The sequence below is a fragment of the Falco punctatus genome (genome assembly GCF_963210335.1).
Source record: "Falco punctatus genome assembly, chromosome: 5".
Lineage (NCBI taxonomy): Eukaryota > Metazoa > Chordata > Aves > Falconiformes > Falconidae > Falco > Falco punctatus.
In genome coordinates, this window is record NC_137584.1 from 92,074,404 (window position 1) to 92,090,491 (window position 16,088).

At 39.8% G+C, this 16,088-nt stretch overlaps 1 protein-coding gene across 4 annotated transcripts in view; it reads right to left on the reverse strand.

Annotated features, from left to right (window-relative positions):
• Window positions 1–16,088, reverse strand: part of SOS1 (SOS Ras/Rac guanine nucleotide exchange factor 1) — a 63,334-nt gene that overhangs the window by 35,116 nt on the left and 12,130 nt on the right. The window contains exons 2-7 of one of the 4 annotated variants that reach the window (XM_080388643.1): window positions 15,233–15,350; window positions 13,599–13,764; window positions 7,578–7,703; window positions 5,187–5,318; window positions 4,486–4,650; window positions 381–590 (exon numbers count right to left, since the gene is read on the reverse strand). In XM_080388643.1, coding sequence (XP_080244769.1) covers window positions 381–590; window positions 4,486–4,650; window positions 5,187–5,318; window positions 7,578–7,703; window positions 13,599–13,706 — 741 coding nt within the window. In that variant the 5' untranslated portion in view covers window positions 13,707–13,764; window positions 15,233–15,350. Of the gene's footprint in view, window positions 1–380; window positions 591–3,268; window positions 3,425–4,485; window positions 4,651–5,186; window positions 5,319–7,577; window positions 7,704–13,598; window positions 13,765–15,232; window positions 15,379–16,088 lie in introns of those variants that run through there. The other 3 variants (XM_080388645.1, XM_080388644.1, XM_080388646.1) reach the window with 3 other exon arrangements.

The following is a 16,088-nucleotide window of genomic DNA, read 5'->3' on the forward strand; positions in this document are numbered from 1 at the left end:
CAAGATTTTTATAACATTTTATTACATACTTTCTGTATAATTTATATAAGATCATAGAATGTTTAAAATAACGACTGTATTTATAAATACACAAACATTTACAATGATTCAAACACGGCAAGGAACAACAGTGACAGATCTTGAATTACAGGGCCTGCAAGTGAATGTAGTAAACTGGGTGGTTTCTTCTGCAGTTCTACAAGACTCATGCTTCCCCCTAAATGCTCCTTTATTGTTTCTATTTCAGAACTTGAGACAAGTGCTTGCTCCTCTACTGATGTTATTTAAACTGGACAATAAATCTAGATGAACACTTCTAGAACTTAACTATAGATATTATAGTAGGGGGTTTTTTTGTTTACTGTTTGTACAATACTTACATGAGATGAAAATAGTTTGGAGTTGGAGGCATATGGCTCTCTAAAAACTCTGATAATGAGATTTAGTTCCCTTATATATTGTCGAACCTCTGCCATAAATGACTTCACTAGGTCATAATAGGTTTGCTCCCCTGAGGTGGATGGTTCCTCATCAGATAAAGTTAGTGCACTTAAATCTTCTACATCCTGATGGAACATATCCATTAATACCTACGTAGCAACGAGAAGGAAAAATCCACAAAGTGAGAATAATTTCTTTTCAAGATGTACCAGTAAGTTCCCAGTAAAGGAAACCTATAATTCCCATGAAATCAGACTGATCAGCAGTAAGATTTGTGTATTATCATTCTGCAATTGGTTGAGCATTACAAAAGCAATATTCATTGCTATGAATTTGCAAGTCATAATTTGCAGCAGTAATTTCTGAAGAATTCCCAGTCATTTAGACCAATCCAGGCATCTCTCCAAAAGTGTAGTCCTAAAATCAATTATAATTTTAAGAGGTCTATGAAGTATACAAACACATTTAGCATTTAGTTGTATTCTATTACTCTGAATTAGCTATACATAATCTAAGTTTCTGAAGACACTATATTACCTGAAGTCAAAAAGGTTGTGCATTTTTGGCTTTTCAGCTTTAGCTTTAATAGGAAGTCACACATGATCGTGCTCAGAACCCTGTAATCTATCTGTGATGAGTACTGGCCTGACCACACACTGTACATGGACTGGTTTCTGTCCTTAATAACTCCCGAGTTCTCTTGTTAAAACAGACCCTCAAGGAAGGGCACCAGCTTCAGAAAAGGTGGCAGTCACTGCAAAACTACATAGACAAAAGGACCTCTAAAAACGCTGACTACCAGAGGTCCCAATTCATACCCAAGCAAGGCTTACCAAAGACAAGCAATTAATAATTCAAACTTCAAGAAGAGTGTATCACTGAACACTTCTTCCAAACATGGTATCTGAGCCAGGAGACATTACAATGACTTAGCAAGTGGCAAACAAATCACACTTTGCGTTGTTTCCATAATAAAGAACATCGCAAAGGCAAACTAAATTGCCTGCAAATTAGTAAAAGGCATCCTAATTTGAAGTTATCTTTATCAGAAAGAAAACTAAAGAGGGTCCAGAAACAATCCACAATGATGCAGCAAATGTTAACAAGCCAGCACAAGTTGTAGTTCAACGTAGAAAATAACTTTGTTCTGGGATAGACAGATGGGACAGCATTTATAAACAAATCTGCTGCCCAGAGCTACACCCCTTCCAGGAAGTCATGAAGCATATCAAACAATACATGTGAACTTCGAAATAAACGAGAACTTAAGTGTTGCTTGCCAGCCTCCCTTCTGAACAGGTAAGAGGTGAAGCAATGGCAACCTTTGCCTGTTACTGCAGAGACCAACATGATTGCTGTCAATCAGTGAAAAGAATGAGGAAAAGACTGCAGGATCAAAGCTGTAAATAGCCCAAGAACCACACGAGGGAAGGCTAACCCATTAAACATGAACTCCTTTTTTAAAGGGCAGAAAACAGAATGAAAAAGTGTTTTTCAAAACTAAAAAACCGGAGATCAAAAATTAAATTGTGAATGAGCCACAGCCACAACAAACATGACATTTACCTGGCATTTACAGTAAAAGTCTTCTTTCTTTAAAGCACATTACAGGCACTTCTCCAGAAGACATGTCAGTTAACCAAGCTGTTGACTACTGGTATTAGATAAATTAACTATCCTGCAAGAGAATACTTGGGGATCTGTAAGTTCACGATGCCCAGTGGAAAAGAGCCTGGGGGGGCTGGCTGATGGCCGGCCGTGTGCCCGGGTGGCCAGAAGGCCAACACATCCCGGCTGGGACCCGGAACAGCGTGGCCAGCGGGGCCGGGGCAGTGCCCGTCCCCTGCGCTCGGCGCTGGTGCGGCCGCCCCTCGAACCCTGGGCTCAGCTCTGGGCCCCTCACGGCCAGGGGGACGTGGAGGGGCTGGAGCGTGGCCAGAGCCGGGCAGGGGCTGGGGAAGGGGCTGGGGCACAGGGCTGGGGGAGCTGCGGGGGTTGAGTCTGGAGGAGACTCAGAGTGGGGGGATCTTATTGCTCCCTACAGCTGCCTGACAGGGGGCTGTAGGCAGGGCGTGCCGGTCTCTTCTCCCAGGTAACAGGGACATGACAAAAAGGAAATGGCCTCAAGCTGCACCAGGGCAGGTCTAGGTGGGATATTAGGAAAAATTTCCTCACTGAAAGGGTGGTCAGATACTGTAACAGGCTGCCCAGGGCGGTGGTGGAGAGACCATCCCTGGAGGTGTTAAAAAAACAGTGGATGCGGTGCCTAGGGACAATGTTTAGCAGTGGACTTGGCAGTCCTGGGTTAATGGTTGGACTTGATGATCTCAAAGGTCTTTTCCAACCTAAATGTTTCTGTAATTCTATGATACTGTAGGAAATTACATGGAGTAATGCAGGTATTCACGGAGGCCCCAACATCTGTAACTTTACTTCACAGAAGCAGCTCTAGCACACACTTGAGCTAGAAGATCGCTGGCTGTAATTCACAAAGTGGGTATCTCACTACTATGAAATCCACAGAAACACTTTAAAGTAACTATACCCCAGATATTGAATTCGAAGCAATCAGAAGCATGAGCAGATAGTGGAAGAAAAACAGATTGCATTTTAATGGAGTTTTTTTGCAGACAAGGCAAAATTTTCCAGAAGGATGGATGGCACAAAAACAAGTGTGGAAGTATAAAACAAATGGCACCCCAGGCCAAGAAACCGTTCTGGTCGTTTCGTCTCAAGAAATAAAACCAAGCAGAAGACATTATGAGAATGAACATAATATACTACAAAGTATCTCAGTGCAACTGGAAAGAAAACACCTTAGGAGCACCTGCAATAGCTTGTTCTGCTGAGGCAGTAAACCAACAGGCCTGATTTAGAGCCTTTCAAAAGTTTCTTCTGTGTACATATCAAGCAGTTCCTCCAATGTAATGTAATGGAAGTTCCTAAATCAACTTCATCACAGCTCTTCTGCTCATCACCTTTCCTAGGATAGAAAGAAGCATGCAGCAACAGCACTTGTTCCTGTTATTATTCTATGACAAATATTCAAATGTACACCTTCAAACCTGCCCTAACAACCCAGGCAGATATGCCCAAAGGCAAGAGCAGCCAAGACTACTGTCCTGACTGAGAAGGACTTGACTCTTCAAGACCTCACCAGATACCTTAAGAGAGAGTAAAGAAAGGTGAAGAAAGCAGGATGAAAAAAAGCAAGTAGGAATGAGACAGAGGCATTAATTGAAACACAGAAACATTCCCAATTGAAGATATTAACATAGACGAAGAGAAAATACTGGAGAGGCAACAGATCTGAAAATCCTTAAGACTTCAGCAAGATTAGAGATTCTTAAGTCCCAGCACTTAAAGGATTAATTTCAAGCTTTGTTCTTTAAAAATTGGAAAACTTGAGATGCTAATGAGGTGGCCACAGAAGCTAGAGTGCAAAGGCACCTGAGACACAGGCAGGGAACCTTGCCCTATCCCTGTTGGAGAGAGGTAATTCCTGTCTAAATTTAATGAATCTTCTGAAACTACAAGACTACTTGCAGATAAAAATACGGACTGCTAAGGAGGATTAGGCTGAGATGCCAACGCAGGTGGGTTTTTTGTTTTAAAATGTTGGACCATCAAAATGCTACTTTTTACATGCAATATAGCCTTAATGATTTTGAGAGAACACCCAAGCTTAATTTCAGCCTTCTTTTTTCAAACTACAAAGTAAGACTGCACTATTACAGGTTAGGAATGTTAAATTTTTATGTTAGTGCTGCTTCACAATAATTTTTAAAACATTCACACATTGCTGAGATTAGGCAAGCGATATCAAAAGGAAGAGAGACTTAACTATTAATAAGCACAAGCAACAGCTCTGTAAGTTCAATTAGCTATTTGGTAGCTTTGCTTTATTACAGGAACCATATTTTATGGCAGCATTTTCTTCTTTCAAAGCTACAACACTCCATGTACTCACTAAGGAATAGACACTGTCCTCTCAAAACTTAACTAAAAATTCCTGTTGACACGAGAAACAAGAGTTAGGCTTACCTTATCAGCACACATTGCTACTTTAATATCTTGTTTTGTAATCTCATAGTGTCTTATATTCCGCACATAATTCCCAACCAATTTTAAGATGTCTGCAGAAATGTATTCTAATACTGCCACTATGTAAACAGACACTTGGTGGTCAATTTTGTAGCCTAGAACTTCCTGAAAGGGAAAAAAACCACAAAACAAGTGTTTCACTGTCACTCAGTTGATGAAATCCACACCATAGGTTACAACTAAAACCAGTAAGTTTAAGATCCAGCTCAATAAACATTCACCACATATCCACAGTCTGTTTTAGTAATAAAGACACAGTAGTCTGTAGGCCTAGGGAAGAAACACTCATTGTAGATGTTGCTCTACTAACTGAGCAACTGTGGAAGTGACAACAGCCAACGACTGTCCCAAAAACATCACTTAAATGTTTAATTTCTTGAGCATTTTGCTAGTCATACAAAATGAAACAACAACAATCAAATTCATAGCAAATGAGTTGTTGGCTTTGTTTGTCCAAGAGAGAATTAACTAATTTTTAAGTGAAAAAAATACATGCAATTAACTGGAACATTTAAAACTACGTAACAAATATTCTTGATCTTTTTTGTTTACATTTCAGGCAGCATAAAGACATTACATGAAACACTACAATAAATTAACACTTCTGTGTATTCTAAAAGCAAGATTACATCACTGCTTACCTTTAATAAGGGATGGATTTTTTCTACTGGGAGAGATAATGGATTTCTTCGTTTCCTTTTCTCAATAGCAGACTGGGCATCAGCTATTGCCCACTTATCAATAGGATGGGGAAAACTTTTTTGAACACGATCCTTAAAAAAAACAGGACTAAAGGGTAAATGCACAATCTGAATGAGCTTAGAAATATGACTACATTATCAAATTGCTTTCCATTACTTAAAGCAATGTTTGCTAATGTTAATAATTCAACTATAGAAGTTTATACAAACATACGAATTTTATCATTTTGGTACATGCTGCTCACTATATTCATAAGGCTGTATCAGGATATCATTACAGAATAATCTAGTGCTCAAAATTTGAGAAATGCCAGAATTAAATTGCCATTGCAGGCACAATTTGCTCCCCTTGTGCACATGCCTGGTAATTCAGCATTGAAATATATGACTTACATTTTGTCCTACCACTTTATTCCCTGTACAAAGTGGTCACTGAATGAGATCATACAAGTTTTCTGTTTCACCTTTACTGATCAGCACATGGTCCAGATTGCATACATGCAACTGCCTGGATGATGGAAATGAACATAATAGGAAAAAAGATTGTCCAACGGTACCCGTGTATTTTAAAGCAGTTTCATAGTCTACAGCTGGACCATACAGACCCAAGTTTGTTTACTCCTCCTAGCAGTCAGGGTGCTGGAGGACACCACACTCTCCCATGCACTGAACAACTCTCCTGCTGGAACTCACACACAGGTCTCTGGAGGTTTAAAAGCTTCGCTGATTTTGGTAGCCTTGGTGTTCAGAGATGCCAGAAATCTAACTTCTCAGATAACTTCACATTTTCTTTTTTCAGATCACAGTTCCCACTGACTGTTTCGGTTGCAAGTGCTCACTTACGTAAATATGACCCCAGTTTGAGCAACCATGAAATGGGGAAGATTAAGTTAATGACCACTTACAAAGAGCTGGTAGAGAACAAAGTACACAAACAAAAACTTTCTGACAAAAAACTGGGACAGAATACAGTTTTATAAAGGTGGCACCCAACTTTCCAAAGTATAGGCTTTTCTTTTTCTTCCCTCATCATAACGCTTCTGCAAAAGGAAAGCAGAGGTCCTACCAAAAAAACCAAAAAAGTTGCATTCACTATGTAATATGAATTCACTCCTCTAACACAGTCCAGCCTGCTGATTGAACAATGAAGGTGTCCTAGGGGAAAAATAAGATGTGTACGACCATATAATTAAAGGCAGCATCATTATGCATAAACACAAAGGGGGTAAACTGAGGTTGCTTGATCACCTCTAATTCTTGCATTTCTCATCCTAAATTCACAGCCATAAGACTCCTAATACAACACTGTGTGACAAGTTCTGTTAGCATTGTTTAAAACACAGCATCAAACAATCTTCCACAAGCTGCTTGTCTCTTGAGCTGCCAGACCAGATGATGTTGCAAAAGAAGCCAGCCATTAAAGGGGACAGTAGAACACCACTAGTCTAGGTGTCAGTGTACAAAAGAGAAGAGGAAGGATGAATTTCATGAATCTTGAGCTCAGACAGCTACTTTTTTTTTTTAAAGGGGTTTTTGGGTTTGAGGTTTTTTTGCCATTAGGCCACTTTCTTCAGAACATGAGGAAGTTGCATCTTGTTTTGTTACCTAACCTGGTACAGGCACAGACCCCAAGTACTGGAAGCCAACAGGCACATTGCACACAGAGTATGTACCTTGGCACCAAAATCTTCAAATCATGGTTAAGCACAAAGGGCTACCAAGATTTTCATGGCTGTAGAAGCTTACATCATTTAACTGATTTGTTCTCAAATGGAGAAACTCTTCTCAGATCAAGCCCTCTTCTCAAACATCAAGCTGCTTTTCTGAGTAACACAGCTTGTAGATCTTTGAAAAGGCAATTGTAAGAGAAGAGGTTTCTATATAGAGGAAAGAAGTGTTCCTCAACTCATTCTGAGAAAGTGACTGAACTATTTTTGTTCAAATTTCTGGGACAGCAGGGGGTGTATCAGCCTAAATCACCATGCTGAGAAAGCAGCACAGAGCCTCAGACTGAGCAGCTATAGTTTGCATGCAATATCAGTGGGAAAAAAACGGGTCTTCCAAAAGGAACCATTCAACTTTATGTACACAAGTTACACTCACTACCTATTATACACTAATACAGTTCAAAGATAGTTTTACTGTGCATTGAACAACAAATTCAATTGATAGGGAAACTACTAGGTAACTCTTCAGGCTTTATGAGGAAGGTTCTACTACATAAAGATACATAACTACTGCTTTTCTTTTTATGTTGTGAAATGATTACTTTGAACTGTTACATGAAAAGTTAATATATTATTACAGATTTTTAATAGTAATTCTCTATACCTCTACATCCAGAAAACTTCTTGGTTGGGCTTGACACAACATATTTAACAACTGGAGAATTAACTCCTCCACATACTGTAATGCATCTTCAGTAGAAGAAAGTTTAGGATGGACTTGCACCTGAACCTACAGGAAACAGAAGAATTCAAGCTTTAAGTTTTCCTTTTCCCCAAACCACATGCTTTACTTCCAAAAAAGATGACAAAAGTATGAACCAAACAGCTCAGAAAAATCCAACCCAAAATGTAGCTCTATGAAGGCACATCAAACATGAGTGAAACACTCATCTACACCTGACAAATACAAATCTCAAATGTTAAACGTACCCAAATCACTGTGACATTTAATGTCAAAAAACCAGCTAATTAATAATAGTGCTTAGCAGGACAACTAGGAAAACTGTTTAAAAACCCAAATATATTTATCTTTCTCCCTTAGCGTTAAACCACTGTTTGTACAAGACATTTTAGACATGAGGTTTTCTCCCTTTTACAACTCATTGTTTGTCACTCCATCTATAATAATGAAATACAGAACTTTTTTCACAGAGCGCACTACAGAAATAACAATGATTTCAGCAGTAGTCTTCAACTTATTTAATCCATACTCAGCTCTCACTAAAATAACACTGGTTTCGAAGTTCGTTTCCATTCTGTTTTCTTTAAAAAGATGTCAGCCTCTAGAGTAAAAAACACTTCAAAAGAGGCCACAGCGTTGTCCTGGCATTAAGTGGCGGTTCAGAGGTTTTGAGAGTTTGGTCCTCATATGTTTACTTGTATACTGTGTCTGCAAATTCTCACTGGTATAAATCCAGTGAGGCATGATTCTCTTTGCTCCTCCCATTATTTTTCCAGACACTCATTTAACTTCTGAAACAAGCCTCCAGTATAGCTCTCCTTTGCACTTCTGTAGTTCAGAAAATAGCACAGTTTTAACCAGTTTAAATTTCAGGTATGCAAAGCTCAGTGCTTCAGGGCATAAACAGACAGGCAGCTCAAATTCAGTCCTACACTGATGGCAAATATTATGCCAGAGCAAGCTGACTGCTAACTTTTGCAATGCATCTTTCAAGGCCCAATTTCATCATTTTATCATTCCACTGCACACAACTCGAAATGCCTCCTGTTCTCTCCATCACTAACACAAGACCTCAACCACCTTAAACCAAAACTCAACGATCTGTTTCATCCAAATATTAAACCCATGTCTATATTCAACTAATGCTGCCATAATTATTTAATTTGACACCTGAGGTTTCATTCCTGTTTGCAGTTACAGCAAGAATTAAGTGCTATGAAGTTCAAACACACAACAGCCTCAAATAGAAATCCTCTTGCCTGCTAAGGCACTTGTTAGTTTGAAAACTTCATGTCTGGGCATAGCCCTAGTGCTCATTTAACCGCTGTTGAGATTTAAATACGCTGGATCGCGTATTTAGTTTCTTGTAGATGGCATACTCTTATGTAGCATGTCTTAAAAAAATATCTCCAGAAGTTACTGCTTTTTTAACTTAAAAGTACACTGGCAAAAACAGAACAGGAAAACTTCTCTCCGTTTGACTAGCTAATACAACTATTTTGATTATGCCAACAGTTTCATTTTCCTAAGAACTTCACCGTGCACAGCTACAGACTGCATTTATGGAGGTACCCAAGTAGCACCATACCCAGCAGTCCCAAGCATCATTTACAATTCAAACACTGACATCTGAAATACTGTACCAGCTTGGAACGTCTTAACACCAGAAATTACAGACTTGCAGAAGTATTCTCTTACAGATCAGAGTTGATCTGAGCTGCCTGGAAGATGCTGCCTTTAATGTTTTGTTTTGGTTGTGTTTTTTTTAAAGCACAACTAAACGAATTTGTATTACATTCTCCCTACAATATACTCTAGCACCAAGTCAATCCCACAGTAAGAACACACAGCATGATAAACCAGAGTGATGAAGAGCAACTCTTACTTTCTCCTTTACTTAGGAAACAGACTGTAGACGAACAGCCTCACCACAACTCTTTCAGCCTGTAACAGTCTATAGGAATAAGAACAAACAAAAATACCACAGCAGGCCAGGCCACGACCTGAAACATTATCCATAGTCAGCCAAAACAGAGCCAACAATGATAACCTCCTCCTAGTGCAGGAGGTAAGTTCCAAACATTTTTCCTAAGCATGTATGTTTGGGGGGCAATTACATCATCCTTCTCAAAGGCCATCATCTTCTGGCACTATCAAGCTCTACTGTAATAGAATATCCACCTCTGCTGAGTAAAACATCATGAAGTGCCATTGGCTTGCCAGCATAGTTTAACTATATTAGGTAGGTAGCAAACAAGCTTCATTGCTACTTAAGTAAGGTCTAGTATTATTGAGGGTTCAAAGTCATACGAGCAAAAGCAAGAAAACTAGACTAACAACAAAAATTACAGGATACCTCGGTGTACAATTATCATAGAAACATGTAATTTTAGTATCTGCACTACTGGAGTACCTGAAGGCTCAGACTAAGAATGAAACAGTGTTATTTGAGGGTACTCAAAGCAAGCCCCCAAAAGTCCATTATCTAAAGACGTGATGCAAGATTTAGTAAGAGAAGACAAGAAATGAGAACATCTGTTAGCATACTGTCACATGACCCGTTTCAAAAAAAGATCAAGTTACTGGGATTTTCCATCTATCTCATAAAGTCAGCTCAGATTTTAAATAGAAAAAACCTGGGCCACCCTGCCTAATCACCCCTGAAAAAAATGAACATGGCTTGAATCCCACCAGATCCTTCACAGACCTATGTTAGGAATACACATGATAAAAACAACTAACAACTTCTGAAGTGTAGTGATGTTTAGATAAGATTCTTATCTAAACATTTAATCTCGCCTGTAAATAATGACAGAACCCATCCCCTCCCTTCTACACACACCCCAAAATGTCTATCTTATGAGAAGGGAAATTACTAAAAGAGCAGCTTAAGATATTTTCACTAAAGCTTCAATTCTTCAAAATACCCCAAGAAATTCTAATGGGCAAATACAATCTACATCAGCTATAAATCCCTGCCTCTGTGGCTCCATTTTCACTCAACTCCTCTGATCGCTGTTTTGAATGTTCAGTCTCCCTCCACAGTCTTTCTTAAGTCTCAAAAGGGAAATGACCAAGATTTTCTTTATTTGAAGATAAGCAGAGCTAGCATTTCTTGAACTGCTTGTCATGCTCTGTTAAAGAACATCAGCAGAGACAAGCAATGTCTGCTTAAGAAAATCCGTAGCACTTCAGGAAAATCCTATGACATGACAGGTTGACTTTTTTTCTTTTTTTTTTTTTTCATTCTTCCCTTAAAAAAAAATAAAAATCAACAAAAGCAAGGAATTTCAATCAGGAATGGTAACAGCTTAAAAATTAGGCAACCATAAATCTAAACTGCCAGAAAGAGTCAATGAAACCAACTTAAAAAAACATGCTTAATGAATAATGTAAAGATAAATCAGATCTTACCGTATAACTCTTAGCAACTTAGCTTTATATAAAGCTTTCTCAAACCATTCCTTTCAAACTCTACATAATAAATCGGAATATTAAACACTCCCAAAAGTCTCACAGGAAGCAGTAGGGACCTAGACCATGCCCAGAGATAAATGTAATTTAAAGAACTGCAGATGGAACGCCTACAGCTTACACAGAGGCTTGGTCTCCAACTGGTCCAACACAAGAACGCTGAGGCTGGTCACAAGATGACCCAAACCCGAGTTCAAGCTGACACTCAGCAGCCCATTCTGCACGAGAAAGAAGAGTTTGATAACAGATATGAAAGGAAGCCTTACACAGTGAATTTAATCTGATTGATACTAAATCACGCTTCCTCAGCAACAGTTTTCAGTTACCTCTTCCTCACCCGGCCATGAGGAAAAACCTAGCTTATGTCCATCATAAAGCTGAAAAAAAACCCTCCAAAGACTTCCTAAAGCAACTTGATGTGTTACACAAAAACACCAGTGCGATGCTCCCAAATCATCATTAACAAACAATGCAATCAAGCTCACGGTCCCCAGTTGTTCTGTTAAATACAGCACACACCAGAAAAATCCTACTTGTGAAAGGCTGCAGAGAACAATACCAAACCAAGCCCTATCAGGAGCAGCAGCAACTTCAGAAAAGTCCATAACAGAAGGAAGTAATTCTAAAGCTACATTACAAACTGAAATAAAACCAAAGCATCTACTGTTGATTAGAGATAATTTTTTCATATCTGGGCAAGGGTACCCATGTATTGGGATTCTGGCAAGAAGTCACATTACGAATCAAAAACCAATGCCTGCTACAGAACAACTGCGCTTCACTGCTCAGTACAGGTACTGCCACACGGCCAGTTTTCCTTGGTGGTGGCTGAAGTACTTTTAAGAAAGTGCCTAAAGGAAAACTCCGTATTTACTACACCATTTTAATAATAAACTGGAAGAAGTTGTAATGAGACAACAGGCCAAGATGTTTTCCAAAGCACTATCAGAGAGGGTGACACTTTACTGATTATAAGCATTTTTCTAAACCTTCACAGACACAGTTTATTCGCCAGATAATTAGTAGAAATTACTTGGCCACTGAGCAGGGTTTGGGTTTTGGGTTTTTTTGTTTGGTTTTTTTTTTTTTTTTTTGGGGGGGGGGGGAGGAGGGGAAGATTTTGCTTCAGTGACTTTGAAAGTGTACACTGTTATAACCCTTATTTTACTCAACATATCTTCCGTTAATTCTCATTCAATGACTACAAAACAAGCAACTGCTTATCACTAAAACACTTCAGGATTAAATATTTTATTTACAGTTTGCATGGATGAGTGTTCTTAAGAGTACAAGCACTCCATAAAGTTTTTTTCTTCTACTCTTGTATATCTCTGCTGATATTTGGCAACCTTGTCCATGTTTTGTTATCTCAATCAATTAAAAATCCAGTAAATTAAAGCAAATGCAAATGTCTTGGATCCAGACTTCAGCAACAATTTACTGAAGCCACAAGATTTTTCTAACGCTTCTCTTGATGCATCAAGGCAGCAGTATTACACTGCACCAGTGAGCGTGTGAAAAACCTTAACAGTAAAGATGTGAATCGTAGGAGGATCTTAACTTTATCCTCCATAGCCATCAGAAGAACGGAGAACCCAGAGTGATCAGAAATTAAGAATGTTCTACATCTGTAGTGAAACAGTACCAAGAATAAGAAGTGCCATTCTGAGTAGCAAGTGGCAACTGGACTGTCGTCAATTTGAAGACCTAGATAATTAAGTCAGGTGGAAATATCTTTGTCAGTCACAGCTTCCTGAGCACTCTGTAGTCACTGAAGCAGCTTTTCTTGTCTCTCCTGCTCCATGAAGGGTACAAAAGACTGACTATATGATACGTAGAGTACCTGGAAGCGCGCTGTCTGGAACAGTTTCCTTAACTGAGGAAGCAAGTCCCCCTCAGACAGATGTCAAGCCACATCAGTCCAATCATTTCTGCCACAACACATTCTAACAGCATCCCTTGTTAATTGTTCAACTGATTCAAGACAACATGAGGTTTGCAAACAGTGGACTAACTGTACAGTAAGGAAGTTTTTTCCTTTTTCAATGATATCACTAAATTAATTAAGGTATCAGTCAGTAAGGATGACACGCTTTCTACTGTAAAAACCAAGATATCAGGACAGAAGCAAGTCATAGGCATGCAGAGAAATTCTGACTGCATAAACAAGTTATACAAGCAAGATGAAGCCACAAGGGAAGACGTTTAGGAAAAAGGTTATGACCAGAATAAGGTGTATAAATTCAACACCAATGTTGGAGGAGGCACCGCTTCATACATGTCCCTTCTAAGTCCATTTTCCAAGGTGTATTAAAAGCCATGTATCTCCATCTCCAGCCACCCAAGAGCTCTGGTGTTTCACATGTCTTGACGAATCCTCCGTCTTCAGCGCAAGCATCTCACCTTCTGTCCATCTCTGCAACTACAATTTCAGACACCAGCTGTTACTCTTACTTCCTTTTCTTGTACCTCATCATCACGATTACTGTCTTTCGTCAGCAACCAAGGATCTCTGCCACACTCCTCTTTTGCTCCTTCAAAACAACAGTGACCAAGCAGAGAAGCATCTCGGTTCATATCATTTTCTTCCTAATTGAGTGCACTGTAGTCTATCTTGACAGCATCTGAAGGAGAACTGGAAGAAAAGGGATTACATTATGATCTGAATGGTACAAGAGCTGCTTTTTGCAAATGCAGCTGTTCAATGCAAATAAGAGTTCTATTGTTAAGGTTCATGTCTAATGAAATACAAGGCATGCTCTCGTAAGAATTTGTTGATGTAGGAAGAGATTTATTCTTACTACATTTCTTGGTTTTGTTGCTTGAGGAAAAAAAAGGATAGATTCAAACTAACTCATCTGGAAAAAGAAAGCTATTTGCAATGATTCAACAATACCTATTTTTTAAGAAAGTGATTTTGAGGCTGTAGTTTGAACTCCACATTACAAGCCAACTCACAGTTACAAAAGGGCAATGGCATTTTAATGATTCTCCAATAGCTGTGAACATGCCATTCTGGTATATATACTATAACAATGCTAGATTAAATGCCACTCTCCTCATCAGAGATACTAATTTGATATAGGTCTTCCCAAACTACTAAGTCTCATTTCCAGATATGCAGGAAATCATCGCACTCCTGTTTGTGCATCTACCTGGTTTCAAGGTGGAGTTCAGAAAACGGATTGCTGTCACTACCTGAGAATGAGTGTCAGCATCTGGTCAGCTAACAGGTGAAACGAAGGAAAGGTTCTCCTCTAGTATCGACAGGCTGTACATGAGCTTCAGACAACATGACTCCTACTGAGACAGCATGCTCTGGCAATTCAGCAGACAAAGCCACAAGGCACTAGTTTCTGTCCAGGACAGTTCTGCCCTTTGACCTCACTGGCATACACTGCCACATTCTCTGCTTTACTAGTCCCACATGCTGGCTGGAGGTACAGCTCAGGTCTCTGGCTGGCAGAGCAAGGGATCAGCACCCCAAACCCACCCGCTGCAAAGCTGCAGTATCGCACCTGTCTTTTGAACAATGACAAGTGCTTGTCAAAGTAAGTTCACCACAATGTTCACAGATCTACCTGCCACCTGTGACAGGTTCATTACTTCATGGGGCCTTTATCAGGACTAAACACTCTAGCTGACACTACCTGTAGTGTAAGTTTAGGACTAAACACTCTAGCTGACACTACCTGTAGTGTAAGTTTAGTAGTAAGTTTATAGAATACCTGATTTGGTTTCTCCATTAACAAAGATGCCATTAAGACAATAATTTAGTATTTTCATCTGCCATTTAGTAACTCAAGAATTCAGCTGTTCAGTAAAGCAGGTGACAGTATGGCCAGATTCTTCATTTCTACCTTTACAGGGACAGCAATACTAAGTAGCAGAAGACTATGGTTCCGGAGCACAGGGGACAATAGCCTCAGAGAAGATAAGAAACAGGTGGCAATCTCATGAAGAACTGAGGCCAAAAGAATTAATGCCTGCTAGATAGTTGCAAGGTTGCGTGTGAAGCCTTCAGAACTAACCCCACCGCACTCCTGCCACCCCTCTACCCACAGTAAGAAATAGAGCACAGCACAAATTCAAGACAACTATACCTTGCAGGGCCAGTTTGTCGTCCTTGGGAGCTTGTCATTGCTGGTCTTCTCTGTTGACTTCCGACTCCAGAAGTCCTTTTCCCCCCCAAGGAATTTATCCAACTCCTTCAGCAAGCACCTTTGATGCAGGGTGAGTCCAGAAACGGCTTATCCATTGGGAAGAAAACTTGTGCTTCAGATGTAGCAAGTAATCCCAAAGTCTTAGCTCATACTTGCCTTGAATCCTCACTCTGCGTCCCTCAGCAGTTAGCACTGAGCCTCATTCCAAATTTGACAAACCTCTGCTACACCATGGAATAAACCATCGACTGAAGGAACAAACTCTTGCTGGTTGGGACCTCAAGTAGCTCCAGTTCCAGGGCTGTCCAAGTGCTTACGAGCACCACAAGCAGCAGCAAGTTGTAGGGTTAGTGCAGAAGTATAAAGAAGTGACTACTGACTGGGGATAAGACATTAACAGCACATGCTACAGATGAGACAGGCAAGAAGACTTCCAAGAACTGGATGAAACCACACAGTGCTGGAGACTTCAAAGAGCACGCCCAGAAAAGCGAGGCAATGCATTGCAAGAGGAAATTAGGAAGAAACACTGAACCAGTACAACTGCAATACTCGAGACTCGCAGTCCACACTGGAGGATGCAATGGTTTAACTAGCCCTAGAAGCAAGTCTACTTAAAAACTGCAGTTAATCACTGTAGCTATACAGACCCATAAGGCGTCACTCTGTACCACTAAAAAGCATAAAGTTCAGCAATCTGAAGCCAGCTCAAGCAACAGTGTCAGAAACCTCTTGTTCCTTAAGCCTTCCACTTTCTGGGCTGTGGCTGCATAAGTGGAAGAGGAGCCCTCACCAT